The sequence below is a fragment of the Danio rerio genome, chromosome 1 (assembly GCF_049306965.1).
Source record: "Danio rerio strain Tuebingen ecotype United States chromosome 1, GRCz12tu, whole genome shotgun sequence".
Lineage (NCBI taxonomy): Eukaryota > Metazoa > Chordata > Actinopteri > Cypriniformes > Danionidae > Danio > Danio rerio.
The window spans coordinates 32,404,176-32,425,000 of record NC_133176.1 but is presented as its reverse complement, the minus strand read 5'-3'; the positions used below and the strand labels follow the sequence as shown (position 1 = coordinate 32,425,000).

Here is a 20,825-nt window from a genome sequence, read left to right as displayed (position 1 = left end):
ATATTTTTTACAGTGTACAGGTAATGTTTATCATTTGCAAGAGAATGTAACCATGGCCTGCTGTGTTAAAAAGTCTGTTTCTTGACATGTGCATATTTAACAGATCCATCTGTATTAGAATACTTTTGTTAATTCTTTAGACAAAAGACTACCAGGACATAATGTACCCTGCATGGACATTTTGGGAGGGAGGTCCTGCTGTATGGCCCATTTACCCCACTGGTCTGGGCCGATGGGACCTCATGAGGGATGACCTCAAAAGGTGGGTATGAGATTAGAATATTTAGTCCTGTCTACCATTCTCATTCCAATATTTTGTACAAATCCAGAGTTAATAATATTCAATAAATGGTTGCAATAGTTTTCAGGCCATTAAGATATAATCTAATTTTTTTTTTTTTTTTTTTTTTATACACTTATTTAGATCGGTTGAACAATGGCCCTGGAAAAAGAAAAGCCCAAAAGGATTTTTTAGAGGCTCTAGGTCAGTGGTGCCTTCTGCATAGTTCATTGATTTGTCATTGTTTTTTCCAGTGTAAGATAACAGGTTTTTCCAATATATGCAGGACCAGTTCAGAGAGGGACCCTCTGATCCTTCTCTCAAGAGCAGCGCCTGACCTTGTAGATGCTGAATACACCAAAAACCAGGCCTGGAAGTCTGATAAGGTTTTTTAAAAACCCTTTCTATTATACAGGATATTACTGCATTTAGAAAATAGATAAAGTTATGTAATAGTACCATGGTTATTTGTTCCAAATTGTGACATATTTACAGCTATTATAAATTATACATTTAAAAGGATAGGCAATTGCACTAATCTAGTATAATCTGTAAACTTTTTTTTCTGTATCTTTAATCACATCAACTGTCAACCCAACACCCCCACCCAAAGGACACTCTTGGTAAACCTCCAGCCAAGGAAGTTACTCTGGTAGACCACTGTGAATACAAGTAAAGACCCATCTAATTTCTTTTTTTAGCAGAAGCTGTAACATTAAGTGGATGTCTGTAAACAAACCAGTATTCTTTTAATATATTGTTTACTCTCTCAGATACCTCTTTAACTTCAGAGGTGTTGCTGCTAGCTTCCGTTTAAAGCATCTTTTCCTGTGTGGTTCATTGGTTTTTCATGTTGGGGAAGAGTGGATTGAGTTTTTCTACATTCAGCTCAAGCCCTGGGTTCACTACATCCCTGTCAAGCAAGATTTGTCTGACTTGAGGTACCTTTCAGGCTCAACCCATTGTCATTTTATGTTCATTGTGTTTTCAGTTAGATTATCAAAAGAGGTCAAGATTGCTGTCGGCAGTAAAAAAAAAAAAAAAAGAAATGTATGAATTACATTTACCAAAAATACTAAAAAACAATTACATTAATTGGGTTGAAAAGTACTGTAAAGACAATAAGTGAATTGCCCAGTTATAGTTGTTTTCTCTCTATTGTTAGTGAACTGCTTCAGTTTGTGAAAGAAAATGATGCAGTGGCAGAAGAAATTGCTATAAGGTAACAAGTGTTTTAATTATTATTTTTTTCTTTTAGTGCATAAATAAGTGAGGCATACAAGTTATGCTTTTACATATCAGGAAAGCATAAATGAGTATACCATAGTTTCTCAGTGAATATATACAAACAACCTGCTGCATTTTTACAAAACACTTTATTAAACATTTTTTTTAATTAAAGCAATTAAAAAGTGTGGTCACTAAAAAATAATACAATTTATCTAAATGAGGTGTTGCAAAAATGATTACACCAATACGCCCTACAACAAATAGAACAAATCCAATATTTTTTTTTTTTTTGATTTTCTTGAATTTTTTTTCACTCTCTGCTAGATGTTGGTTCATTATTGTATTGAAAGAGCACTACATAGCCTGTGGCATGAAGTGATGGTAGCACATTCTCTTTTAGTATTTCAGAGTACATCTCTCATATTGTGAGTTTTTGCCATTTCAGGTTTTAGGTTTTTTTTAAGATTTTTATAGGAGAAAGAAATGCATGAATGAATGAGAATGATTTTTTAAAATTACACAAGTGGAAATTTACTTACTACAAGAATTCCGTATTTTCTGAGTTCAATGAGCGACCCCTGTAATTTGCATAAATCTGAATGTTTTTTTTAAAAGAGAGAGAGAGGGGAAGGGTCTCAGTGAGGTTCATTATCATCAAAGCAAATGACCTGAGGGGTTCCACCTTCAGTGTTCATCACTGTGCACAAGAAGGAGCAGCAATTGCCTCATTCTGGACGTCTTTCAGGGTTGTAATTGTAGACATACAGTACTAGGCTACTGTGTATATAATATAATAATATTGTGTAGTCCTTTATTATGCACGTATGAGGAAACCGCAAAAAATATGCAAGATTATAAAATTGCTTTAAATTCATGCGTGGCTGTGCACACTTTTTATATATATATTCACTCACTCATTTTCTTTTCGGCTTAGTCCCTTTATTAATCTGGGGTTGCCACAGCGGAATGAATCTCCAACTTATCCAGCACATGTTTTTTTATGCAGCGGTTGCCCTTCCAGCCGCAACCCATCTTTGGAAACATCCATACACACTCATACACTACGGACAGTTTTGCCTATCCAATTCACCTGTACTGCATGTCTTTAAACTGTGGGGGAAAAAGGAGCACCCAGAGGAAACCCACTCAAATGCAGGAAGAACATGCAAACTCCACACAGAAACGCCGACTGACCCAGCTGGGGCTTGAACCAGTTACCTTCTTGCTGTCAGGAGACAACACGACCTTGTGCACCACTGTGTCGCCCATCTATATGTGTGTATATATATATATATATATATATATATATATATATATATATATATATATATATATATATATATATATATATATATATATATATATATTCATTTATTTTCTTTTAGGCTTAGTCCCTATATTAATCAGGGCTTGCCACAGCGGAGTGAACCGACAACTTATTCAGTAAATGTTTTACACAGTGGATGACCTTCCAGCCACAGCTTAACACTGGCAAACACCCATATACTACAGCTGTGATGTGGCACATTTTTTATATATATTTTTTTTATATTTCTAAAATGTTTATATATATATATATATATATATATATATATATATATATATATATATATATATATATATATATATATATATATATATATATATATAAATATTTTCAATCTGTATTTGAATTTTGTTTATTTGAATTATTGACAACTGTTTTTAATAAATCTGAATTTTTATAAGCTAACATTTATATGCTAAAAATTAACCCAATTTTTTAACGGCGTATAAATATCCAGATTTATTAAATTACAATTGTCAATAATTCAAATTAACACATTTCATATTCAGATTGTTTTGGCATATCATTATCTCCATAACTTAGGCCCCGTTTACACTAGTGCGTTTTAGTTTTAAAACGGCGTTGTAGAATGAAAACGATCCGCGTCCACACTCGCGTTTTACCCAGCGTTTCTGAACAGCTCTCCGTCCACACCAAAACGCTGAAAACGCACATCAAGTGACCACACACACACTCTCGGGCAAGCGCTCCAGCATTCTACCCAGATGAGAGCTCTGCTTGTCGGACTGCTCATCACGCATCTCCCGCTGGATCTAATATCACTATATTTGCTAAACGTGATATTTCATTCATGTTGTTGTCTTTATCTAACGACATATTCCCTGACTTTGGTCATTGGAATCTATTAAGTTACTTGTTCACGGGTAACATGTTTTGGTTAAGTGCAAAGATAAGTTAATGATTAATCCAGGTACATTGACTGATCGCTTGCCTTTATTTCCTACAATGTAAAAACTTATTGTATGTTATACTTTTATAATTGTCGATTATTAAAACTGATATTCAGCAGAAGAGAGGGTGCGTTTCATATTTTCACTGAAATTGAAAGGAGGCAGTTGTTATCGGCTCCGTTTTGTTATAAATATCCACACAGTGAAGATGACGCTCATATATGCAGCACGGCGCCTCAACATTTCTGCTGTCTGTTAAGTTGCTAATATTAAAATGAAAATAGGCAGTTCCTTAAATCATGTTTACATTTTATTGTTGAGAAAGTGAAACAACGTAGCCAAGGTGATGTGAATGAAGTTATAAAGTACACTGTTCCCTTTGAAGATTTACGCGTGTCCTCGGTATGTTTTCCATATCAAACTGAGAAGGGGGAGACTGCAGCCTTGATCAACCTAGCGAAGTCTTAACTTACAATAAGAGGATGCGAGACTGAACTGTGTGTGTTAGGCTACTTAATATTCAGGAAAAGCCCCAATCAGATAGGCGAACGTTTGCAGCCCCGCCTCCGTTTTCAGATGTCTCCGTCTTTCCCCATCCACACTGAGACGGAGCAGCAGCGTTTTAGAATGAAAACGGCCTCTCCAGCGTTTTCACAAAGCTCCGTTTTCGGCGCTCGAGAACTCCGGCGTAGTGTGAACGGATGGCGTAACCGTAGCAAAACTTATGCGTTTTCAAACTAAAACGCACTAGTGTAAACAGGGCCTTAGGGTGATTTTACACTTGGTTCAATTGCCTGGACCATACCCAAGTTTGAATGTCCCCCTTGCCACCTTCTCTATTGGTTTGTGTTTACACTGACTTTTTTCCTTCTAACCCTGTTAAGCTTGTGTCCTCGAGCTGCTGTTGTGTGTGTGGCTGTTGCTAAGTGACAGACATGAAAGCAAAGCGCCAAAATGAAAAGATGTATGTACATTACGGTCGTTCTGCTTTTACTGAATCTTTTGGTTTTGGACATACAGAGAGCGTCTCGCGTCTATCTGCAGCAAAAATATAAAAACTGTTCAGAACTTAAAACGATGTCTGCAGAATCTGTTTTTGGTGGAGACAAGCAGACATCACTGTGTTTGCCCTGGCTCAGTCCTGCTTGTACCAATGTACAGTACAAGATACACAGACACGCACACACAAACAAACAAATGAACAATATGAAAATGATAGTTTGTTGTACAGTTGGCGGTTCACTTACATTATTTGGAACAATTGCATATATACAAGAAGTAAACCGGACCAGAGTTTGCGTGAACTGCACCCCAGACCATCTCTTTCAAGCGGACTTGCGTATGGTTCGTGGGTGTGCACACGAGTTCAGAAGACACGTTCACACTAGTTAGATATTGGCTTAGAAATTAGCAACATTTCTTTTTTTTGTTGGTCTTATTAAACAATGTACATTTGAATTTTGTACTGTGTACGCACATTTACAGCTTTCTGATGTATGAAAGACTGCTTACACGGAATTCCACACATTCTCTTTGTACATCCAACTTAACGTGAATGTTTTAGTATGAATTCAACGCAAGTGTTTTTACATGAGGTCCCTGGTCTTTTAGCTCAACATTGCATAAATCATTAACTTAAATTAGCATTTTAGCATCTCGCTCAAAAAAAAAAGTTTTAATATTTAAAAACGTTACTCTTCTGTAGTTACATTGTTTAATACGACCAACGAAAAAAGAAATGTTGCTATTTTCTAGGTCAATATGGCTAGGAACTATCCTCTCATTCTGGCATAATAATCCGACTTATCGTGAAACTGAGCACATGTGCATGAGCGCAAAACCTCTCCCTGCCTTCTCCCCCTAATAAATATGGTAATGACTCTACTTTGGCAAAACCAAATGAAAAGCAATGGCAAAAGCAAGCAAGAAGAGAAACTTCTCAGAATTTTAATTGGAGGTGCTCCAATCGGAGGTAGACCAGAGAAAAACTGAGAAAAACAAAAGAAAAAAATAGAGTAGGAGAGATTAGCTGAGTTTAGCACCGTCAGCTAGTTGAGTGATTCCCGCCCATCACCGTTTGATTGACATAGACAACATAACTAAAGAGAGCGGCATAAGGCAGCATGAGTGTAGCTCGTAAAGCGCATGGCAACATGTTTTGACAAGATTGATCATGAACCCGGTTCGATTCCATGAGCTCATTCTTCTTTTTTTTCCCACTACATATTGACTTTGCCTACTCTTCATCACAAGGAATCATTAATAAGTGTGTGTATTATGTTAAGCGCGTTTGAGCATCACATAATATTTGCACATTTATTGAATGGAAATGTCAGATTGTCTGAAATCGTCTTCAGATGGCGCCTTTATAACCATGTACGCAGCGTTGATTAGTGAGGCCCCAGGAGATTGGCTAATATATTCCAAAATGGTAAAATATTTAAACTATATGTGATTTAAAGAGCATCTATGGTGAAAAATCTACTTTTCAAGCTATTTGGACAGACATGTATAGTGTATAGACCATAATTTTGGGGTAATGTAAACACACCCAGTCCTTTTTTTTTTCAATTGGTGGACCAATTGAAGCGGTTTTCTGACCGACCACAACTTGACGTAGGAGTGCGGTCCCCCCGCCCACCGAATTGACTGACAGCTGCGCGCATTAACATGTCTCGGTAGTCACGTGTATATGTCAACAAGACCAGACGTGCGTAAAGCATAGGGAATAAAAGGTCTGTTCAGTTCGCTAGGATCAGCAATCATCATTAAATGTGATCAAGAGTAAGTTTCACATGTTTAAATATTTTTAAAACAGTGCACGTGTGCAATTAACTTCAGCGATTTACTTCAGCTTTACTTCATCAGCACAGCCTTGTGTCAGAACAATTATAAAGGATGATGCTTTAACCCCGGTTTGTAGACATTAAATCAGGTTTATTTTGTACATTAACATAACAGATATCCACACAGCAGTGGAGATTAACCTGTATCCTGTCACATTTGCGTGCAAAAACAGTGCAAGCGTGGTCTGTGTGTGTGTGTGTGTCTGTCTGTCTGTCTGTCTGTCTGTCTGTCTGTCTGTCTGTCTGTCTACTGCGGTGGGCGTGTGTGCGCGTGCGAACTTTGTATAGATATTGCGTGTGACTCATCAATGCAACTGAGTGCAACAATACTCATTGGTAAAGTTCTTACTGTAGTATTTCTCACAAACACTACGTGAGACCTTCTTCCTTTAAGTCTGTCTGTTGTCTGATGCAGCTGAGGGAGGAGATTAAGGCACGCGGGAAGGCACGTAGAAACAGTAGGTGTGGAGGGCTCGCCTTAAAGGCGTAGTACAACAAAACCACCCCCTGGTGGAAGAATTTATAAAACAGGATCTTGTAAAAGGTATAATGAAAAATCTGATGGGTGTTTTGAGCTGAAACTTTACATACACATTCTAGAGACGCAAAAGACTTATATTTAATCTGAAAAAAAGGGTAACCTAGGTGCCCTTTAAAAAATGTGCATATTTACTAAAAAGTAAAGTAGCTTTAAAGTACTTTAAAATAAAGTCAAACTCTCAATTAGAGTGAAATGATGAATTATTTCCAAATAGAGTAACTGAAGTTGTCCTGTGAAATTAAATTCATATCGCAACACAAATCACAGAAAAAGTGGAGTGTGTGGTTCGGCCTGCTAAGACATCTACCGCCCACCCTCCCACCAGCCTGCAGAGGATGTGTCCCCAGGACGATCCGGAATTTTTGGACCTCTTAGGAAAGATGGCTGAGGAATGTGGCTGGCCACGGCCCAATTGGCTGGTACATATAATCCTGCTGCTATCTGGCGAAGCCCAGATTGCTGCCCAGCAGCTACCAGTCAAGAACCTCCTGGAATACGATGATCTCAAGTGAGCCATTGTCCAGCTGGCTGGCCGCAATCCAGAGGAGCAACCCTACGGGTTCAGCTCGCTGATCGAGAGTTGCTGGCCCTTCATGTTCCCTCAGAAGCTCCTGGATGACTGCCACAGATGGTTAGTGCTGGATGGTCAGAGCGTTGAGGAGCTCATCGACACCGTAATGCTCGAACAATTCATCTCCTTGTATCGCCATCTTTTGCTGGCAGAACAAACAGGAGGTTCCATGCAAGTTCCACCTGGCAGCTGGATTTGAACTGTCCAACGAAAGAGACACGGGCTGGACCTGGAGTTCTTAGGTGCTGAGGAGACTGCTGTCTTCACCCTGTGTTGGGGTGCAATATTTTGTCTCATTTTTAGGCCGTTCGGCAGATGTTTGAATTAAGTTTAGCAGTTTTAGTCATTTTGAACCTTGTTTTAAACAATAGCTATCTGAATTGTAATTTTTAGTGAGCTGAAAAACCGCCAACAAAACTAAAGCCAATAGATTTCTTTTTACACATCACCCACCTCGGAAGTAGGTTACACACAATTTAAAACACTCCGTTTGTCATTATATTGTAATGTACACAGTTTAGTAATCAATTAATATTATGTAAAAAAAATTAATAATTAAAATACCATTAATTTTGCCCTCTCATGGTAGGTATGCACAGTGCGTAAGGCTGCAGATGCCACTGCATGAGGATGTAGTTCACTATTCGTTAACGGCCGTAGATATACAATTTCATTGTTAAAAGCATAGTGTAAAGGTGGCATTTAGTCCCTATCTCATACATCCTTTAATCCTAGGAATGAATTGGCCCAGTTTTAACAAGCTATTAAGGATTTTGTGTGTAGATGTGTTTTGGGAAAGGAAAAGACGAGAGCTTGCTCAACTGAGGGAATCCCTTCCCGGTACATCACGCGTTATCAGAGGGAGGGCTAAGCCTCCACCATAGTGAGGATTTTCCTCTGAAGCAGACACAGAACCTAAAAATTCTTATGGCCAGACATTTAGGTCAAGTGGCCACTTTAAAACCTCTTATGGCTTGATTATTTTGACCAGGCACTTATGGTGACGTCAGCAGGTAGTGTGCTGCTTGCCGTAAATGTCAGATGGTAAATCCACAACTAGTAGAGACCCCCTTCAAAAGAATGGGCATGTAATCGGGCCATTAAATTATCAACAAGAGAGCTCCATTTTGCATTAGCTCTCGTGGATTATGCCACACGGTGCTGGATGTCGCAAGAGAGGAGGACGAGCCTTCTGCTTGTAAAAACAAAATTCAATATATACTTGACCTTTGGACAAAATCGATAAAGTGCTTGTACTGCTTTCCTTATCCAGCTCTAAAGGGTCACACAATGAATTGGGGATCTTGATTACGACATGGTCAGACATGAGTGGGTAATGTCAGATTTATCATATGAACCTGCTGAAACAATTGAGAGAGCCAGGGGTGGTGATGCTGGCAACAGTAGTTACAAATGATCATATCTTAAAAAAAAGATTATTTGGGACCAAAGGGCAGTGGTCGTGTTCACCCCTCTGGTCACTGGGGAGATGAATGGCTCCCTAAAATGGGTGGCTTGGTCTGGTTCTGTGTGAAATACAGCAAATTAAATCTCAAAATTTGATGCATATCCAATGCAACAGATTGACTAGTTGCTTGACTGGTTAGGTGCCGCTCGCTTTTTATTCGACATTGAATTTTACAAAAAGATATTGGCAGATCCAAAGAAAATACAACCTTTACTGCACTGTAATTACACCCATTCGTTACACTTCTGTTCATGTTGTTTGGGCCACCAGCCACGTTTTACCATTTAAAGGTGCAGTAGGTGATCTTCCACAATGCTAATAGCTTAGCATAAATCTCAGAATCACAGTCCCTCCCCTGCCGTCTAGAGCCTCGCCTCCTTAAACACGAGCACAGCAAAAGAATCCTCTCTCATGTGTTAAAAGCGACTAGTGCTTGTCCAGCTGCGTGCAAGCCAAACTGACATGCTATTTCAGAGCAAATATTTAGAGTTGCATGGTAAACAATATAGGGAGAGACTAGGCGGAATATCGGTATTTACTTGTGTTTTGTTGTTAAACGAATTAAAATCTACATTATCGATGCTGTAAAAGGTCCCTTATGAAACTGAAAATAGACTTATCAATCTTTCATCAGAAGATTTTAGTAGCTTAACAACACTTCTGTGAAGATATAACCCATTTGTAAAAACAACGTCTAACGTTACATCAGCTTTGTGTAAAGCTAAAAAAGTTTTAAAACAGAACATTACCTGTCTACGAGAAAACTTTCACACAAATAACAATAATAAAAATCTAAAATCTGAGCCCTGCACCTTGGGTTGAATTGACACAGAAGGACCCATCTGTAAATTCATGATGCCATTTTTAAAACAAATCTCCCTGACACTTGTGTAACTCATGCAGCCCCACAACCAAGAACACTGGCATTATCTTTTAATATGTTTTACTGTTGCTAGCATGTATTTTAATTGTTTCCCTTACCCTATGGGATACTTTAGGATTTTCAACCCATCAGAACCAAAACTATTAATTTCTTTCACTTCCCTGAATAATGTCTTGCCTTCAACATGAGCCTTTACAAATTCTGTGTCCTTTTTTTTTTTTTTTTTTTTTTTTTTCTGTTGCCATGTGTGTACTGATTGGTCATTTTCATTGGCTAGTAATTTCAAATTTGATATAATTTTTCAACACCATTCATAGGTGTGTATTCATTTTTGCACTACGATCTTAAATGAGTTTGTTACAACAAAAACCAAGGCAAAATTGGAACCCATTTAACAATAATGCAGGTATGTTGTGTTCCTATCTTGCTAACACAACACTGTTGAGAAATCACACTAAAATATGTCTTTATTGACTTTCTGGTTTTTGTGTGAGGTGCACTTTGTTACATTAATCACTTTTCATGTGTGCAACGCCAGCACTCAAAGGCTACCTAATATTTTTTGTGGTCACTCTCTGTTTTTACAGAGAAAGAAAATATTAACTTTCACGTTTTTTAGGCGCGTGACTGTGTAAGCATTTAAACAGAAATGAAAACATTCAGACACAAAAAAACTTTTATTATTCATCTGTGCCTAGATCTGTATAGATTTTCATTTTATGGCACCCATAAAGTGACAACAGCTTCTTTATTGACAATTAATAATGATTAAGCAGCAAAAGAAAAAAATAAATAATGGTATTAAGAGAACAATATTGGCTTTTAAGTAAATCTAGTGTTTTTTATTACTGGTGCCACACAGTAAACACAACTGAACTGAACCAATCTGTACTGTGGCTCCAATATTGTGAACTGAACCAAATTATGGCACGAGTGTATCACTGCACCCTTAGTTGTATGTGCATTGTGCTTTGAGATATGGTGTTGTCCATAAAATGGAAGTCAATCGTAAATTGAATTTAAACATTTTTCAAAATCATCTATTTCAAACATTCATGGAGGTTTAGAAAGATATGAGGATTAAGGAATACATGATTATTTTAATTTTTGTCTGAACTTTTTCTTAAAGATATTTTTGTGTGGTGATATTTATACTAATTTTTATGACTTTGTTTTTCTTAAGGGGCCGGAACTTTATTCTTGATCATCTCCGAATGGAGGATTTGTATTGTTACTGGGAGATGCTGCTCACTGATTTCAGCAAGCTACTGACATACAAACCTAAGAGAAAATCAAACTTCAATCAGATCACCCACAGAGCCAGCAGGTCTGAACTATGACCTATGGAAATCATAAAGTATGAAGTTATTCCTCTCCTCCTGCCTTTACCATTGGTCCATATTTTTTTTAACATTAGTTATTTTTAGTATTTTTTTTCTGATGAAAAGAGAATTTAAAGGCAGCCCTTTGTTGTTAATCTAGTACATCCTGCCATTGCTGTGGAGGGACATTTTTAAGTTAGTTAAGCATGTTCTGTAAGCTACCCTACAGTATATCGGTGTACGCAATTAACAATCTAGACTATTTAAATGTCTAAAGTATTGAAGTATTGTAGTTACAATATGCTTGGTATGTTCTCTTTACCAGGCATCAATCCATTTTTTTCTGAAGGAAAATAAAGTTTTCATACAATACAACAATAAACATTACCGTTTCCTTCTGTCTTTTAAAAAAAAATTTTTAACCCAAGTCCCACCCCAACTAACAATAACATCCCAAGGCAGCTTAACACATAATTAGGGTCAAATATAATAATTAAACAGTCTAGAGTCATGCATGTCTTGACGTAACAGTGATGATGGAAGAAATAAATACATTTTTAAAAATTACAAGTAATGGGAAGAAATAAAATTGCAGGACAATCTACATTAAAGACAAAAAGAGATGTATAGATTATTTAACAGCAGGGTAATTATTTCAAATTTTAAAAATATGATAAAATGATTCTGGGCTTCCTTTTGGGTCACAGGCAGTTGCATCCCCAAAATTATAAAACTGCAGCGATTGCAGCATGTTTGAGACTCAAGACCAAAAAATAGGGGGATAGGGCTGGCGAGATATTGTAGGCGATTTGTACCCAATTATTCCGCTCTTGTCAGCTCGCTGACTAATCTCACTAGAAAGGGAAAACCAGATACCATCCAATGGTTAGATTTACCAACCTTGCTCTCTTCCTCACCCATACTCTAAAAACTTTGTTACTGTACATCCATTTTTTCCAATATCGTGCAGCCCTAAGCTGTATTCTAATTGACCCACGTTTGTTTTTGAGCACTGAAACTTTGTTCAATTTTACTAGATATTTAAGAAGCCATATTGAGATCTCAATACCTCTAGAAACAGACCAGACCTGGGCTTAAAAATGTAGAAAGGAAGTGCAGGAAATGCATGAAAAGAAAAGTTTGTTTAGAACTAGAGTCTAAAGGTATATTGAGAGACTGTTAATACTTACAAATATGGTGGGAAAAACTCATCTCATATTTGAAATGTCTGCATTTAAATGTTATGCTTCACGAATAACCAAATATAGCACAATTTACTATTAGACTTACAAAGCTGTGTTAAAATAATGATACAGCTATCTTTCTAAAAGTCATTTTTGCTTCGCTGTAATTTGGCTATAAAAATTGCTATTTTGATACCTCTCTTAAAAATCTGTGGATTACTCCGTAAATATACATCCATGGCTTTCTTATTCATTTATGTATTACTTTCACACATATAACAATAATACAAATCTAAAATTTGAGCCCTGCATCTTGGGTTGTATTGACACAGAAGGACCTATCTGTAAATTCATGATGCTATTTTTAAAATAAATCTCCCTGACATATGTGTAACTCATGCAGCCCTACAACCAAGAACTGGCATTATCAACATGATTTTTTTTTCTGTTGCCACCTGTGTACTGATCATTATTTTTTTTCTGATGAAAAGAGAATTTAAAGGCAGCCCTTTGTAGTTAATTTAGTGCATCCTGCCATTGCTGTGGAGGGACATTTTTAAGTTAGTTAAGCATGTTCTGTAAGCTACCCTACAGTATATTGGTCTACGCAATTAACAATCGAGACTATTTGAATGTACTGAAGTATTGTAGTTAAAATATGCTTGGTATGTTCTTTTTACCAGGCATCAATCTATTTTTTCATTTTGAAGGAAAGTAAAGTTTTCATACAATACATTTGCAATTTATTAATACATTTACAGTACATAATTGTTTTTTTTTTAAGTCCCACCCCAAGACATTAACATCCCAAGGCAGCTCAACACAATAATTAGGGTCAAATACAATAATTAAACAGTCTAGAGAATGGCATGTCTTCACGTAACAGTGATGATGGAAGAAATAAATACATTTTTAAAAATTACAAATAACGGGAAGAAAAAAAAACACACCACAATCTACAATAAAGACAAAAAACACAATGAAATGGATAAAAAGAGATGTATAGATTATTTAACAGCAGGAAAATCTTTTAAAATTTTAAAACTATGATAAAATAGGTTCCCAGTATATATATATATATATATATATATATATATATATATATATATATAACCTGTCCACCGAACCCCTTAGTGTGTAATCTTTTTTCGTTTTAGAAAAGACATCTATTTTCAAAGACAAATCTTCACACCGGACTGTCAGAGATAGGGGAGGATTTCCAGCATAACAAGAATTTTCGAAGAAGAATTTTACTAATCATGAACAACACATGTACAGCATTTATTAATCACAATTGAAGATTTACTAATGCATTATTAACATCCAAGTCCATGCTTGTTAACATTAGTTAATGCACCGTGAGTTTAAATGAACTAACAATAAACTACTGTATTTTCATTACCTAACGTTAACTAACATGAACAAATACAGTAGTATATGTATTATTCATTGTTTGTTTATGTTAGTAAATGCATTAATTAACATTAACTAATGAACCTTATTGTAAAGTGTGACCGAATTTTCTGTGGTTGTAAAGATGTACCGTATATGCAATAATGCCCCTCTGAGTAGCTGAAAAAGTTATGGTCGTAGTAGTGTCACTCCAAATATACCTATTGAGGAACAGGGCATTAAGTAAGCCCAGGGCCTCACTGACAGACTTAAAAATTGATGACCAATGATTATTTAAAGTAGGGCAAGACCAAAGCATGTGTCAAATCAGCTGTAGAAAATGAACATCTTTCACAAGACGCATCTAATCCAGGGTACATTTCTGCCAACCGTGCCTTTTTTACATGGACCCTGTGTAACGCTTTGAATTGTATGAGCCCTAATCTAACATAATAATGATGCATGGACATTTCTGAGTGCCTCCTCCTATAAATTATCTTATAGTTTTACACCCAGTTCATCTTTCCATCTAGATTTAATTTTATCCACATTATACTCCTTCAGAGACATGAGTTAGGAATATAACATGGAGATCAATCCTTTATTATTAAGATAAAGAGTAAGGTTATTTACAGGGAAGGCAGTGGAAATAAAGGGGAATTGAGGGATCTTATCCCTAGCAAATTACAGACCAGAAGATATGTAATAAAAATGATTTTGTGTGAGGTTATTAAGAGGATATTTTCAAAGCTGTTAAATGAGTCATCGGCATACAGGTCTTTAAAGCATTCCAGTTCAGATGATGTCCACAGTCTAAATGATGAGTCTAGCATGGAAGGTAGGAACAAATGATTTTTGTAAATAGGACACAAAACCTTTACTGATGTAAATTTATAATGACATCGAAACTGATCAGAACTTAAAGATTTTATGAGTAGAAAGTATTGTAGAGTTAGAAGTAAATTGAGAAGTTTTTAAAGGTAGGGAAAATATGTTTGTGTTCAATTAAACACCAATTTTCTTTTCTGGAAGATGGAGCCATAATAGTATCCTCTGAATATTTAAAGGCCAATAGTAGTGGATAAAACTTGAAAGACCAAAACCACCTTCTGTACATTATGAGTTCTCTGAAAAATAAAATTTACCCTGGAGATCTTGTTTTTCCAAAAATTGGAGGATATAGATTGACTAATAAGATGAAGTTGGTAGGGATTGGGAGGCAGTGGGGCAGTAGGTAGTGCTGTCGTCTCACAGCAAGAATGTCGCTGGTTTGGGCCTTGGCTCATTTTATTTGTCATTTAACTGAGAGTATTCTTCCAACTAAAGGGGAAGAGTATGCCAGCTCTTTAAATCAGCTTTCATTTCTTTTAGTAGGACTTTGTTTAATTTATACCCTGAAAATGTACCAAACCGGTCCAGCATTTATTAAATTAAAGGGCAGCTGGATATGGGGTCATGAAGAGCAAAAGATTATGACAGATAATGTTCATTATTAGTTCAGTTTAATTTCTTTGCACAATTGTGCTGTTTTTAAAGCTATTTAGAGGGGTTGCATCACGGGTCCCTTGTGTTAACGGAGAAAAGTCAGATATTGAGAGTTCAAGTTGATAGTTGGTTTAATAGATCTTTAACATTAAGGCCAAGTTCTAGATCTTCTATCTTATCTGACTCTAAAGTTGAAAAATAAATTGTTTTAAAAATTTTTTAAATGAACTAATATTTGATTAGAGTCCTTTATCTGACAAATAATATGGGAGGCATTTTGATGTTTAAACTGATGAGCCAAGAGTAGACTTGATTTGTCACCATATTCACAATAGATGTTTTCATTATTAATTGTTCAGCAGAGTAGTGCATAAAAAACTAAACTTTGTATGTAAATCAACTTCTTATCTTTTTATGTAAATCGACAGTAGGTAATTTAGAATCCTGTTTATCTAGGTCTAAGATGGTCTGTTAATTTGTGTTAAGTGTTTTTAATTTCTCACTTTTTTTATTAACAAAAGATGTGTATGATATTATTTGACCCCTTAAGTAAGCATTTAAAGTATCTCAGAGAAGTGAATAAGACACTGTGTCCATTTTATTTGACTCTAAAAAACTATCTATATAACTTAGATCAAAATAACAGAATTTTTCATTCGATAACAATAATGGGTTAAGTGTCCAGAGTGGTAGTTTCCTGATATTAAAAAAAGAAATGGTCTAGCACTACAGGTGCATGGTCTAATATAACTATGTGGAGTAATCAACTTTTTTAACCATTGAAATACATATTTTAATATTATTAATTACATTTTTTTATATTATTAATAAAAAGAACTGATTGGTCATAAGATTTAAAAATCTCCAAGGATCAACACAGTTATTCTGTTGCATGAAAAGATGCTTTTGACATGCCATAAACATAACTATTAGTGCTGGGCCTGTCTAGCTGAGGGTCATTAATGCAATTTAAACCCCCCAGCAAATATCAAATGACGTGTATTGAGATTGGGAATTAATGATCATAGACTATTTGCAAACTGAAAATAATTGCAATTGAGAGCATAAATATTGACTAAAACCCCAGTAACTTGAAAGAGAGATCCAGTAACAATAATGTAATAACCATTACAAATAATAATCACACAATAATATCAGAAGCTATAAACTGTATTCTCTAATTTATCAAAATTGCCACACAAATTCTGTTATGATTATCCAGTCTTAAATGTGTTTACTGCAAAAACATAATATCTGACTTAAAACATTTGAGCAAAACTCCATTTTTCTCTTTGGACTTAAAAATAAATGAAAACGTTTTTGATTTAAACATGAGTGATAATTTAACATTGAAAATAAATGGCAGATCAATAAAAAAATAAACAAAAAATAGTGTTTGTCTAATATTATTTAAGCTATATATTAGCTAAGAATTTAAATGAACTGTTGTTATTATCCGTGTTCATACATACATAATCATTTTATTAATTTGTAATAATTCATCTAACTTTTATATACTAACTTATAGTCTGTTATATACTAAATTATATTCCGTCAAACAGGTCTTAAACGCACACCTAGCGCACAGTAAAAAAAAAATGAAACAAGGGACAAAAAAGTGTTTCATACTGATTCATTTTAAATGACATGAATATGGGAAGGAAAAAATTCAAGACTCAAGGCAAGTTTGGGGTGGGTGGTGGTTGCTTTTTAGGTGGATTGTCATTAAATGGCTTTTTCAGGTAGATTGCCATTAAATAGCTTTTGCCATTAAATAGCCTTGTGTCATGTTCAGTGGGTGGGGAAAGGAGTGAGGACTCATGTGCAGGGATATTATGGGTTTTTACATATAATAAAATAAAAGGCAAAACAAACTACCCCGATGGGGAAAACTTTGAGAGGGGGATGCAGACCTGGTGCAGTGCAATCTGAGCTGCATCTAATGCTTTTTTATGCGTTCATAAAGGCTGCATCCAGATACTATTGAAAACTTTAACAAAACAAACAACTTGACAGGGCAGGCTTGGAGGGATCAGGGCTGGAAGACACAACAGGACAAGGCAACGGACGACAACGAATCGGTACAGTACAGCAGACTTAAGTAAACGACAGTAAACATTGGAAAACATTCGCTGCTGACTGTTTAGATTCTGGCATGAACTAACGTTGCACTAAAACAAATGAAAAAATATATATATAATCTGGTAAATGCACAATTTCCAATCGTAACATTGGCCTTTATTTACTAACAACGATTTACTCACATGTGTTACATGGTGACAAATGAAGCAAATCCTAAACGTCCCAAAAGTCTGAGCAAAACCTTGTGCTACTGCAGTTTGATTCGGATCTTTAGAAGCTTTTTTCACAGCTTGTTTGAATCAACGAATCAGTAGGGGTTTAAGTGATAAAATACTGCGAGAGGGATTTAAATGCATATGCAGCTGTCTGCTGTTCCCGCGATACTTTGATGTCACGCTGATCGGTCTATTGCTATCCATTCCAGCCATAAATTGGTTTCCCTTAACCTGTAGTCTTCTCTGTGACTTCTAGAGGTTTTAGTATTGTCACGGTTGGTAGTGGGGAAAAGGGCGAGGATTCGAGTGCAAAGGTGAGAATGAACACCACGTTGCAGACAGAACAAACACAAACACCACAACAAGATCGCACATCCTAAGCGCTGCCAAGATGACGCTCATACAAAAGACACACAATGACACATGATATTAAATTATAGACCCATTTCAAACCTGCCTTTTCTATCAAAGATACTAGGAAAATGTCGTATCTGCTCAACTATATACCTGCCTACAAAGAAACAAAATTTATGAAAAATTTCAATCTGGTTTTAGAGCATTTTTATAACACTGAAAAAGCACTCCTAAGATTTACAAATTACCTCCTTCTGTTGTACGATCCTGGTTGCATTTCTCTCTTATGTTATTGGACCTAAGTGTTGCATTTGATACAATCGATTATAATATTTTCCTTGATAGGCTTGAAAATAATGTTGGTAATACAGGAACTGCATTGGCCTGGTTCAGGTCTTATATATCTGAACATAATCTATTTTTATCAGTTAATGAAGAGGCATCATACAGATCAAAAGTACACTGTGGGGTACCACTAGGCTCAGTTCTTGGTCCCTAACTTTTCACACTATATATGCTACAGCTAGTCAATATCATTAAAAACATGGAGTTAGCGGATAATACACAAGTTTATATCTCCTCTTAACCTGATAATTTGTATAAATTTATGAAATTAACAGATTGTAAAGCCGATTTTAAAAATTGGATGACAATTGAACCCGTTCATCCTTTATATTCGACCTGTTCAACCTTTATATGGATCCTCTGAGAAAGAACCAAATTTCCTACCACAGCTATGCTGATGACACTCAGTTCTATAATGCCTAATGACTACAGCCCTTTGACACCCTCTGCCAATGCACTGCCAAAACTTTCGTCAGTTAAACAAAGAGCAAACTGAAGTCATTGCATTTAGAAAGAGAGATGTTCTAAAGGCATTAACCTTGGCCTTAAGGGTCAAACAATAAAAAAAAGGTCAAGAATCTTGAATATTGGATCTTCAATAGTTATGTCAAAGCAGTAACTAAATCAGCATACTATCATCTCAAAAACATTGCAAGAACTAGATGCTTTGTTTCTAGTGAAAACTTGTGTATGCTTTTATCAGCAGCAGAGTGGATTACTGTAATGGCCTTCTCACTGGCCTTCCCAAAAAGACAGTCAGACAGTTGCAGCTCATCCAGAACGCTGCGGCCAGGATTCTGACCAGAACCAGGATTCAAGATTCAGGATTCAAGCCGATTCAAAGCAGGGTGAATCGACTTTCAGCAACTATGCCCCTCGCTACGGGAATCAGTTTCCAGAAATGATCAGATGTGTTCCACCATTAGATATTACTAAATTCAGTTAAAACTGAGGTCTTGCTACTATTTATATGAAAATTGTCTGTTGAATCCTTCATAAGATAGGTGCTGAGGAATGCAGAGAATCCCTGCTCTTCTCTTGAAGTAGATCACAAGGCGTGAACCTTTGCTACATGGCTCTTGTATTTCAATACAGCAAACGGTACAACAAAAGCAAACAAATGGCTATTGTCATTGATCAAAGGATTGATGTGGTCAGTTTGAGTTCTTAAGCAAAATGCCCTTAAATTAATGTGGTTAAAAAGGTGGCCAAGATAAGCTATTTACAATACAACAATATCTGGTTAGGAGTATCAGTAAAATATTCAGTGTAACCAACACTGTACAGTGAATAAAAATAATATTTAAAAAAAATCACAATTGCATTTAATTAATCATTATTACTGTTCAATAAACGCAAACTTTCGTAGTTTATTAAAGACGCAAACCACTTACTGTACGACAGCTGCACCTTCATCAAACCTTTAAAATTCCTGCAGCACAAGGTCTTTATGACTGTTTACGAGCGTCAAAAGTGACTGATCTGTTCGGCGAAATATTTGACTGTGGTGACACTGCATCCCAAACGACTAAAACAATATAACTAAAGAAATCTCTACTATGCTGAGAGAGAGAGCTTACTGATGAGCGCATCATCGATGATGTAAGAGTGCCCAGGCCCAAATGTAATGCGAGTATGGGCCGTTAGGGGACATGGGAGGGGTGACAAGCTTGCTTTTGCCCGGCTCAAGGCAACTTTACATAGTGTGAGTACGCCCTTAAACCCAGATTTGATTTTTTTATAAAATGATATGTTGGTGAGAGAAGAGATCGTGGAGAGGGTAATGGTGGAGGTTGTATAACTTTAAGGAAGGCATACAATATAGAATGTTAGGTAAAGGAATAACAAAATAATATGTGGTGGTAGTAGAGCGGGTAAATGGATTAAATTATGTAATAATAAACTTTTATAATCCATGTAAAAAATTATGTTGAATGAATTACAGCAAATAGAGGTTCAGAATGATGGGAGGGTGATTTTGGTGTAGGGATTTTAATGTATAGAGTACGCTATTGGCAGGGTTAGTGACAGATTGGAATGGATTGACAGTGAAAGAGTTGATGGGCAGAAATAATTTGGTATGTCTAAATGATAGGAGAAACAGAAGGATAAATGTGGCAACTGGTCTGTGCTAGATCTGACAATGGTATCTGACACAATTGCAGGGAGCACTGAATGTGAAATAATGAGACGATATACTATTTGAAGTGATCATTATCCTATACTGATAACAGTAAAATTAAATGCTTGAAGAAATACTATAGATAATGGAGTTACCCATAATTGGAGGTATGACAAAGCAAGTTGGGAAGAATGTATGAGTTTGTGTGAAGAGAGATTTAGGAAAATTAAGGTTGAACCAGACAGGTCAGTGGAGATTTTTAACAAA

The 20,825-nt window shown here is 36.1% G+C and overlaps 1 protein-coding gene across 4 annotated transcripts in view; it reads left to right on the top strand.

The window, feature by feature from the left end:
• The window catches only part of poglut1 (protein O-glucosyltransferase 1), a 42,905-nt gene extending 31,144 nt beyond the window's left edge, over positions 1–11,761 (top strand). For 3 of the 4 annotated variants that reach the window (XM_073949025.1, XM_021475836.3, XM_073949024.1), the window contains 7 exons: positions 141–262; positions 425–484; positions 567–666; positions 894–952; positions 1,054–1,221; positions 1,446–1,502; positions 11,241–11,761. In XM_073949025.1, the coding sequence (XP_073805126.1) occupies positions 162–262; positions 425–484; positions 567–666; positions 894–952; positions 1,054–1,221; positions 1,446–1,502; positions 11,241–11,397 (702 nt within the window). In that variant the 5' untranslated portion in view covers positions 141–161 and the 3' untranslated portion in view covers positions 11,398–11,761. 4 annotated transcript variants of the gene reach the window in all.
• The last annotated feature ends 9,064 nt before the right edge of the window (positions 11,762–20,825 follow it).